At 27.7% G+C, this 11,891-nt stretch overlaps 1 protein-coding gene across 3 annotated transcripts in view; it reads left to right on the top strand.

Moving 5' to 3' along the window:
- The window catches only part of LOC136088521 (uncharacterized), a 109,058-nt gene that overhangs the window by 76,254 nt on the left and 20,913 nt on the right, over positions 1-11,891 (top strand). For all 3 annotated transcript variants that reach the window (XM_065812378.1, XM_065812380.1, XM_065812379.1), the window contains exons 8-9: positions 9,983-10,143; positions 10,244-10,294. In XM_065812378.1, coding sequence (XP_065668450.1) covers positions 9,983-10,143; positions 10,244-10,294 — 212 coding nt within the window. The remainder of the gene's footprint in view (positions 1-9,982; positions 10,144-10,243; positions 10,295-11,891) is intronic.

Here is an 11,891-nt window from a genome sequence, read left to right as displayed (position 1 = left end):
GCGATTTGTCGATTCGAACCGCTTTTCTTCAACTGCATTATTCAATTTTGTTAATTGTTCAATGTAGACATCTGAATTGATCATTCAGTCAGGTGGTAAAAGTTTAAAGTAGACAGTTTCTTTGTAATCCCACCAAACTGATAACATAACTTTCTTTTGATGTTGTTTGAGCTGATTCACCTGGCTTGCTCCACAATCTTTTCCAATTGACATTGTTGGATCATTTTCATTACGTTTCTTTAACAAATCGCAGATGTTAATGCGTTGTCTTAAATGATTTTCTTTCAGTTCATTAGGAGCCCATATATCGAGTTTTCGTACATAGCAAAGTTGTTTTAAGCAATTTTCAATGCATGTATGTGATGCATGAAGCTTCTCTGCAATCTCACGTGTTGTACTGTAACAATCCGAATCGATTATTGCTTTGATTTGGTCGTCATCAACTTCAACTGGACAAACAGAGCGTTTTTCATCTTCAAGTGAAAAATCACCAGGACAAAATTTGGCAAACCAATTTTGACACTTTCGTTCTTTTAAAACTTCGTCACCATAAACAGTACATAACTTTTTGTGAGCTTGCGATGTGTTTTTTCCTTTTCAGAAATAAAAAAGTAAAATATGACAAAAATGTTCGGTTTGATTTTCCATTTTTCAGCAGATGTCAAACAAAAACTACACAACTGATCAAAAAAATTTTTTTACTGATTGACAGTTGAAGTACCAACTATCAAATAACAAAATGTTTTTGACATTTCGATTACATCAGCAAACCTAAAAATTTAACTAAAGTTATCTATGAGTGAAATCTGCAATTACTTAGTTGCCTACTAAATATATATATATAGGGTCATGGCACCACCTACCGCGACTTTAAGAAAACTTTTAACTTCAAAACTTCTTAACTCCAAAACCATAACAGATTTTTATTTAGGGTTTTCGAATTAATATTTTATACTCAATTATTAACTAAATTATATAATTTGAATTTGAGTAAAGTTATTTTTTTAATGTTATTTTTGATTTTTTGTAAGATCTAGTATGTTTCTTCACCTACCGTGATAAAGCACCACCTACCGTAATCGATTCTCCACCTACCGTGTATGAAAAAAATCGTATATTTTAATTTTACTTTTATATATTTAAATCGAGAAACAAATACATAAATTTAATATTAATAACAAAACAAAAAAGACATTGGTTTTAAAATCATCCACCAAAGCTTTTTCCTGAATTTAAACTTTTTTTCTTTTTAAATTTTTTTTTTAAATGTTTTTTTTTTGTCTTTTATTTTTATTTTCTTTTGTTACAGCTTGTTTTCTTTTAGATTTTTCTTGTTGTTTTTTTCTTTTAATTCTTTTTTTCAGCAGCTTTATTTTTACGTTCAATTTTTTTGATATCTTCTTCTTCCTTTGCATTTTCTCTAGTTATTTGAATATCTAACCATTTGGATGAAGTTACAACGCTCGGTAATCGTTCAACTTGTTTCAGCCTTTTTTTCGTGATTGGTTGTTTTGGCCATAAAAAAAGTCGTGTAATGGGTTTACATCTTTTATTATTTGTTTATTTGAATCTGGTGGATCTGCTGCTGATATACTTTCACCGGATTCATCACTTATTACGCTTTTTCCAAATTCGCTAACATTACTAGATACGATTTTATTTTGCGTACTGCTAATACCTAAATACGATTCTTTATCGATTTCATCGTTCATAAAAGATTTTAATGTAAATACTTTGCAGCATTTTAAAAGTTCAACAAAATGAAAATAAGGCAATATGCATAAACGTAAGAAGTGTAAATATAAACCTTGACAAACAGAAGATTTTCTTATTTAAATGACTTTTTAAAGAAAAATTGTTTTCGGTTTGATAACTTTCATAAATTTTATGAAAAATCACTTAGGAAGAGTGCCACTAGTTTTTAAAAATTTTGTATATAAAAAATCCACCATAATAACTGCTAAGTAATGTAAGTGATGTAACGGAAGTTAAATATATAGTATCAAAAAAAACAGTTTATTTTCCTTAGCCAGTCACCTCTGATAAAATTTTATATATTTTTAATATTGGCATAGATTTCTTAACATCTTGTGAAAGTTTCTAATACAAACCGCTTTACTGATTCACAGAAATCTGACCTAAAAGTTGAAGCAATTTTTTTACCTTGTTTTCTGTGTAACATTAGTTAAGTGGCATTTTCTGTAATAAGTTCTTTTGATCAGACTCAAAACCTTTTAGCTTATTTTAATCTTTAGACTAACAGCTTTCATACAAAATAGCTAAAAGATTAATTAACAGTTTAAATAGGCAAATATTTGATTAAGCTGTTGCGCGCAAGTTAGAAATGGAATTGCCCATATACACTGCAGGCCAAACGTTTCCTGACACTTGGATTTTGTTTAATTTTTTAATTAAAACTCCCATAATTATTTAAAAAAAATTCAAATATCATATTTTTAATTAAATAGTCAAATTATAAAATTTTTAAATTTTTTTCAAGATTTTTTAATGCAACTGTCATTAATACCAAATGAAAACTAAACAAAACTAAATATTCTTAATCATTTTAGTCGTCTATCATTATATTATAAATATTTACTTCATGTTTCAACAAATAAATAACTTTAACAAAACCAAACTCTTAAGAATAATGTAACGCCATATATCAAGTCAAAATAAACAATTAAAAAAACCAACTTATTTATGTAAGTTTGAGGTCAGTAATACTCAATTTCTGACCTCAAACTTACATAAGCACTTAAAATTAGTAAGTTTAAGTATTATAAATTAATTTTATTGATTAATTTAATGATACAGGATACATTTTAGCTTTTTATATAAAAATATCAAGTGTCCGGAAACTTTTGGCCTGCAGTGTATTTATATATATATATATATATATATATATATATATATATATATATATATATATATATATATATATATATATATATATTGTTATACTTAACTTAATCGTAGTAGTGCTCATAATTAATTATATTGATTACTGAAAATAAAATTCTAGAAAAATAAATTCAATATTAAAGTTGATATTTTATAAATTAAAAATATTATAAACATTGATTTTTATAGGACATTATCAATAAAACAGTACAATTAATTTATGTGCATGCAACAGTACAATTTGTACAATTAATTTATGTGCATGCAAAATACCTATTTATGAAAAAAAGCAAAAATTGTATAACAAAGCATTCTCTTACATTTTTACTGAAAAATTATAAATAAGGAATTGTCATGATTAGTTTTAAAAAAATCATTTCAGTTATTTTCAATACTAATCAAGTTAAAGACAACTTTTAGAAAAATAAAGTACAAAAATTACTTTGTGCGATTAAATTCTGTTCTCATTGTAAGTATGTTATTATTAATAAAGATGCAAAGGTAAAAAACAATGTTTCAAATGTATAAAAATCCACTGACATGTACTTATTATGTACAAACTTATGTATACTGTATTATGTACAAAGTTATGTGTACTGTATTATGTACAAACTTATGTATACTGTATTATGTACAAACTAATGTGTACTGTATTATGTACACATTAGCTCTTATGTGTACTGTATAATGTACAAACATCTATAAGCGTAAGCATCAGTTCTACTGATAGTCAGTAAATTGAGTTAGCAGATTATATATTTAAGGATTGTGTAATTACAATATAAGAAAATATTTAAAACTTTTCTATCAATCAAAAGTCAAAAACTTTTTTTTTTTTACTACATTTTTGTATTTATTTTATTGTATTTAAAAAAAAATTGATAAGATTACAAAAACACAATAAATAATTTCTTATCCATGCACAGGATTTGAACCTTTGTTTACTATTATCTTATCGCTCAGAGAACATCGCACCTAATAATCTAGCTACTAATGCTCATGCATAGGTATTGAAATAAATTCTTCTATAATTGCCATGACTTCTCCACAACCCTTTATGATATTTCTGTTTGCTAATAGTTACGTCATAAGTTTGTAATCCGCCAAACCAATATGTATATATATATATATATATATATATATATATATATGTATGTATTATATATATATATATATATATATATATATATATATATATATATATATATATATATATATATATATATATATATACACACATAAATTTACCTCTCCAAAGCTCCTGGGATCAGTCAAGGACTCATTTTTGGTTTTTAAATATTTTGTTTTATTTTTAACTCTTTTAAACCTAAACTCCAAGACATAAACTTCTTTTGTTAAACAAGGCTGCTGCTTAGTTAATCAAGTTTAAGGGAGCCTTTCCTTGAGGTAAAAGGTAGACTTGAATCTTAAACCTTTAGTTTGTGTGCTGATTGCTCTATCATTGTCTACAACTGTGTTTAATGTATGAAAATAGTAAAAAATATGCTATAGTTTAATCTTTTTGAGTATTTAAAATTTTAAAATGGTTTAATATTTTTGAATATTTTAACAATAAATGGTAAATGATTTGATGAATAGTTTGGTTTTAATGAGTCTTTAAACTCAACCATTATTTAAAAAGTATTTAATTTAGACACTCTTAAGTAGATATGTTTATAACTTTAAGTTATTACACTATTGTGAATACTACTTACACTTTTCTTTGCTGTAATTGTTTTAAATTGCATTCTACAGAATCTGATACAATCTCAGCTTAGTTTCATTAACAACTATGTTTTAATCTGTCTATTTTCAGGTCAGTCCATTTTAAGTGGGATTGAAACATCGAATCACAACCAGAAATTGTTTGACATCTTTATGGTTGTTCTCATCAGTTTGCACGCCTAAATAATGGTTATTTTCCAATTGTATATTGGTTATATTTATTGTCAGAGGAACTAATATTCGCGAAACTATTGCCTTACATTTAATACAAGCCAGAGATACACTTCTTGCAATTTCTGAGTATTTAAAGATTGCTGAATTTAGTTTCATCGTACAGTCTAATGATTGTTAGCTAAAATGGGGCCAAATCATGTGATATTTCAATTTGGCTACAGATATATTTCTCTCCTCTGCTGTACTACAAAAAATTATCAAATTGTTGAGACTGAAAACTTTTAACTGAACCAACATTTTTTTAAATGGTTTTTTGTTATTAAAAAATTGATTATAAAAATACTAATTTTCTTTTATTAAAAATCTAATTAGCAAACAGTTTTAAGATAAAGCAGTAATAAAAATTTTTATGCAAAATGTTATTTCAGATGTTCAAACTACTTGTATTTGAATATGAGGGAAATATCTTATTCAAACCAATCAAATTAAAAGATGACAATCATGCAAGGAATATTTAAACAGACAAACATGATTTAATAGGTAAAATGGTATATAAATACAAAAAGAATTACATTATAAAGTGGGCTGTTTATCAAGCTAAGAACTTTTTAGTGAAAGTAAATTATAAAAGGAGGACATTTAATAAATTTTTGCTTGAAGGGGAGGATGGAGGACAACTGGCAAATAAACTATATTAAAACATTCTTTTTATTACTTTTTCCTGTTTGGTTTTTTGTATATTTCATTGTCATTCCAACTGACAAAGTTTAGTGTAACTCAATAAACTAATATTTAAAAGATCCATTAACCACTTAACGAACCTATTAATTTTCAAAAGTGTGTCAAAAACAAATCTATTTTTTTTTTTAATTGATTTTACTGTTTTAACCATGCAAAAAAGGAAAATAATAATAATTAATAAATTTTAATATATTTTAATAATTTATGACCTTCCTAATTGACCTTTGAAAACTTGCTCGACATATGTCGAGCATTGCAATATTGCATAAAATTCTTGCAAAATTCTTGAAAAATTGAAGTGAACCTAGTTGCAAACTTAATTTCCTCTATTTCTAAACAATAAAATATAAAGTTGATTTCAATAAATTTATAAATTTATGATTTTATTAAAAACTCTAATTATATAACATTACATAAACTTTCGTAAATGTACATTTATGGCACTGTAAAATTGTAGAGACTAGGCAAAATCACGCATACAAAAATTTCAAATTTTTAACTGTAAAAGTAGTTTTATTACAAGAAACTTTCACGTATTTATAAATAATAAGAATAAAATAAGGCATTCTATAAATTTATGAACATTGAAATAATAGAAAATTACTTGAGATTATAATGAAATTGCAGGCACTTATAAAATTTTCAAAACAATTTTATAAAACCCAATACGACATGAAACTGAAACTTATTCCTTTTCTTTCCTTAGTAACACAATAAAAATAATATAAGACTTTCAATATATAATTACGCTTTATATATATAATATAAGGCTTTAGTTCAGAAAATAAGTTTTTGCAGACTTACGTAAGGTCAACTTTTGTGTGATACTCACGAAAACATGGAACGACGCACAAACCAACATCGCACTCTGAGCACTGGTATCTTGATTCTCTTCGAACTTTTTTTCCTAGCGCATTTCTCTTTTGTGAACAAACAGCACAGTATCTCATCGGTTTATCTTTCTTTTCTGTTGGGGGAACATAATCCAGAAAATGACGACCAGAGAGGCGAAGGGGAGAGGGAGTTGTGCTAGGACGACCTTTGCTCTTCACTGAATTGTCTTTATACGTGGATACAAGAAGATCAATAAGATCCATTCGAAAGTCCAACGGTTTTTTAGTATGTCCAGCTTGCTTATATAATATATAAGAATTCCATACTGCAAATTCAAGAAGATGAAAAAAAATTTTTTGGTAATATTTTTTTCCCCTTTTCCTCATGATGGGGTAGCTAGATAATGACTGATCTACTCGATCGACCCCTCCCATCGTATCATTGTAATCCTTTACAATTCTGGGAATACTGGTAGCTACGCGCCCTCGTTGACATTGAACCATTTCCGAAGAATGAACAGTGGAAAGTAAAGTGACGTCCCTCTTATCCTTCCACTTCATGGTCAGAACTTTTCCACGGCGAAATGCAATAGTCTCTCCTTTCTTCAACTTCTTTGAAATTATTTGAGGGGGCATATCTTTTCTATTTTGCTTGACGGTTCCATATGTGTCAGTTCTATTATTTATCAATAATTCAGCAAGTGCAGGCGAAGTATAAAAGTTGTCAGTTGTCAAACAATGACCTTTGTTGAGTAGCGGGTCCATTATAGACATCACAATTTTTGATGAAACTGCAGGAAGATCTTTATACTTTTTATCCATTTGTGTTCCTTTGCCCGTATAAATAATAGTAGACCAAACGTATCCAGTTGAAGACTCGCATAACATATAAAATTTAATTCCAAATCTTGCACGTTTCAGAGGGATGTATTGCACCCAACCGAGTCTACCTTTATAAAGCATTAGACTTTCGTCGATGGTCACGTCACGATCCAGCTTATACAATGTTTTGAATTTATTGCTGAGAAGCTGGTAAATAGGGTAAATTTTGTTCAATTTTGGTTGGGGGTGAGTTTCAGGATTGTAGTCTTCACTATTTGCAAAGTGCAAATATTTTTTTAGTGCCTTGAACCTTTTGAGAGGCATGCACTCTCTAAAAAATGGAGTGTCTAAGAGAGGTTTTTTTGACCAGTAAAGCCAATGACTAGACTTTACTACCAAGCCTTGCAACATTACGAGTGCGAGAAATACACGAATCTCCCTTGCATTGGTATTAGGAAAATCTCTATCGCCTTTCTGCAATGCATACCGATTTGTTTCAGTGACAATAATATTGATTAGTTCATCGTCAAAATATAAATTCAAAAAGTCTAATGCATTTCCATCAGCAGGAATATTTTGGTTGCCGAAAACAAATGGAAACCTAGGATGAGGTATCGTTGGTTGAGGTTCAATTTGCCATGCACGCACGTCTGCAAGCGTAGGCTCATCTTCTTCAGAATCATCGTCTGAGAAACCTTCACTGTCACTGGAATCACTCCTCTCATCGTCAGACGAACTAACATGAACTGAGTCGGTATCGCCCAATAAACTTCCTTCGTCACTGTCGGAATCCATCATATTTATAAGTAACACAAAAAATGGGCACAAATAATTCAACAATGCAGGTTACGCAACAGATAACTCATGCAAAATTATCAATCACTTAAAAAAAAGTCACGAAACAATGCAATGCACTTCCAACCGCCCATGTGTAAACACTGGCGCGTGGCAGTCATAAAAAGAAGAGTTTATCGTACAGGAAGCGCATCAGATATCATAATAACCAATCAGAAGCTTTGCTCGACATATAGCGAGCTAGCTCTCAAAGTATACCAATTTTTGGTAATGCTCGACATATCTCGAGCAAATTTTTTTTGGCTAAAAAAGTTTGCTCGACATATGTCGAGCAAATTCGTTAAGTGGTTAAAGGATTCTTACTTATAATAAAGTCTTACTTATAATAAACTTGGGACAAATGAGCATTACCATAACTACTCATTAGTATACAAATAGTTTAAATTTATTTTTACTGCTCTTTAACATTACAACTTTGTGGTTAATTAATAAAGATTTGTTAACAATGTATATATAAAATAAGATTTAAAAATTTGTTAAAAAAAAGTTTTATATAAATTGAAAAAACAACACAAAATTTGTTATTTACATGAAATAACAAATTTTGTTATTTACAAGAAATAAACACTATAAAAAAATAGTATTAAGTGTTCAATAAAAATCTTTGAAAATTATTTATATAGAGTATTTATTCCTTTATTAGTTTTAATATTAAATTTGTTCTATCAGTCTTTTATTTTGAAATTTCCCAATACGAATACAATTTTACTTGGTGAGGTTTTTGTTGATTTTCTTGAGGCAGCTATTCATCCTAATATGAAGTTGTTTCAGATTTTTTGCTTGCCAGTTCTTTGCATAGATCATTCCCTTTAGAATACTGCAAAAACTCCCCATTGACATTTCTGGGATGTTTGACTGGTTATCCACTTTAGCTAAATAGTTTATGGAATTCCTTTCAAGACATGGTGTCACCGTTTTGTGACACCATGTCTTACTTTAATTTACTTATATGGCCTGACCTGGCTTAATTACATTCTAATGTAATGAAGCCAGGCCAGGTCATGTAAGTAAGGTCAGGCCAAAATAAGTAATCGTCATCAATAAAATATTCTTTAATAAAACTTGATCAACATCATGTCATCAGATATTTCTTGATGCAATGTTTCAAATAAAAATATTGGTTAAGTGCAACACCATTAGGAGCAAAGTATGATTTTGGCGCCCCATCGGAAATGAACAACTAGACAAGCATTTTTCTTAAACTTTTGTAGTTTTTGTATATTGCCAGGCAGTAGTAGTAGTAGTAGTAGTAGTAGTAGTAGTAGTAGTAGTAGTAGTAGTAGTAGTAGTAGTAGTAGTAGTAGTAGTAGTAGTAGTAGTAGTAGTCTGTTCTATGTTGCTTAAGTAAAAAGTTGCCATTGATGATTGATATACATTTAAATGTTCATCTTTGATGGTAAGTCTTATTTCACTGTTATTGAATTAAGACTAGTTCTCAATGATAAAACATTAACCTTGGACCAATTTAAAATAGAAAAAAAGTTATTTGTATTCTGGCTTTTTTCTAGTAAGAAAATGGAAAAAAGAAGGGCATTTATGCATTTTGTTATTATATGATACTTAAAAAAGTAACTTTAATGAAATATCGAAATCTTAGGGTTGATGATTTTGAATATTAGAATTGTGAGATCTAAAAACTGTGCTGGGCATGACCTATAACTGACTATAAGTATTTTTTGTTATAGTTCAGTTGACAACTTGCTAACCTTGTTCTGCATAATCTGAAATATGCATAAAACAATTATTTGAGATGTTTTTTTATTGACATGATATATAGTATTTAAATGTTAACACTAATGTTTATAGATATATATATAATATTGTATAAATATAGATTACATATAATAGATTGTATATAATAATGTAGATTGTAAATAAAAACAGTGTTTATATATCTTACTGATTTTTTCCACCTTCAATTCTCATAGATATGGTTACTAATATTACTGTTCTAAATTGCTTTCCTAATAAATTTGTCAATATTTCCTGGGACAATGAAAAGTACATAAGTTTGAAAAACTTAACTGGTATGACAAACATTTGGTGGACTAATTGTAATGGTAACGAATTTAATCACAAGTTAAAAATAGTAAGATATTTTAGTGTTGTTTTTTTATTGTATTTTTATTATTGATGTATATTTTTATGTTTTTGTTTTTTTTAATGATGTGTTTTTACTGTATTTTTAGGATCAAAAGTATTTTGTTTTCTATAATAAAAGTTCAACATGTGCTTCTGGGGTAAGTTTAACAAAAAGTTAACATATCAGTGCGCACAATAAATTAAACATTATTTTTATTGCTACAAAAAGATTATTTACAAAGTTTCATTTGATTGAAGATTTATGTAGTGTTTCTAAACATGCCAAAGTTGATAATATTCTAAACATTCCAAAGTTGATAATATTCTAAACATTTTAAAGTTAATTCGCAAATTTCTGAGCTTCGAAATAATTAAATAATAGATTTACTTAATATGGTTTATTGAATAAAGTATGTATATGAAATTAGTGTGAAACTTGAAAAACAAGTATAAAAAAGGTACTCATCAACATTTATTTATAACTAAAGTTATAGTTTTAATACATTAGTATAAGAACATTAAATATTTCAATTAAATTAATTTATTCTTGTGGGCATTTAATAAAATTTTGTACTTTTGTTTTGTTGGTACCCATAAGCTTGCGTACAGAACAGCAATCAAAACTATTTGATGCTTTTTAAATGGCATTTTCGAATCTTTAACGTTTCTGCACTTCTCTGCACTATACAGTACTTTTAAAAAATTTTCAATTCTGGGCAGTTTATGGGATTTGCTATTTTAAACACAACTTTCACGTTATTCTGTTTATACCAACCCATAGCCAGTTAACTGTGACGACTTGATAATAAATCAGGCCAGAACACATGTCTACTATCATGTAATTAAGTAAAAGATGTTTTTGTAAACACTCTTTGACATATATTTTAACAAAGAGTGTAGAATCAGAATAAAAAAGGTGCTGATTTTTTATCATACCTGCAAATACCTTGCTAAATCAAGCCTTTTATAGCAAACTTATCATATTTTGTGTATTTAAATTTCTAATCTGGTTTTCCTTTATATTTCTGGATTACAACACTAGGAATTTGCTGATCATAGTACTTCTTAAAGGTTTTATGATCTTCAATAATTCAGAAATTTTTAGAAGTATAATTGTCATACAACTTTCTTCAGCGCGTTCTTTTATTTTTGAATTTCAAAATGGTTAGGCGCTTTTTGTAATTTGAAAGCTTGAAAAACATTTTTAAAAACGTTTTTATTTTAAACTTTTACAACAAAACTATATGAAAATCTTTATTTTTTTGCATTTTCCTTATTCATCAAACTGTTAACTAGTTTTCTAACCAGTTTTATCTCTTTTATATCTTTTATCTCTTTTATATTATCTTTTATATCTTGAAAAACTATTTTTCTTCCATTACCAGATTTGCGTTTGATCATTTTTGTTTGGAAAAAATGTTAAATAGCATGACTAATGGTGTAGGAATGTATTTGCAACTTTTTTGCTATTGAATTGTAGCTTCTATTTGGATTTTCTTCATATTTGTGCAAAGTATTTTTTCTGACATCTTCTTTTGTCATTTTTAAAACTATCATCTATGTGTTTACTGTTGTTGATTTGATATAAAAGGAAAACAAATGCACAAAAAGAAAAGCCACAGGCTTTATTAATATAGTGAAACTGATGTGATTCAATCTGATTAATTTTTATTGATATATTATATTATAATTACTTAAAAATATATATGTAATTGACATATTATTGATTATAATATTGATATTATATGTTTAATT

This window comes from Hydra vulgaris, chromosome 12, assembly GCF_038396675.1.
Source record: "Hydra vulgaris chromosome 12, alternate assembly HydraT2T_AEP".
NCBI lineage: Eukaryota > Metazoa > Cnidaria > Hydrozoa > Anthoathecata > Hydridae > Hydra > Hydra vulgaris.
This window is presented reverse-complemented; position numbering and strand designations above follow the sequence as displayed.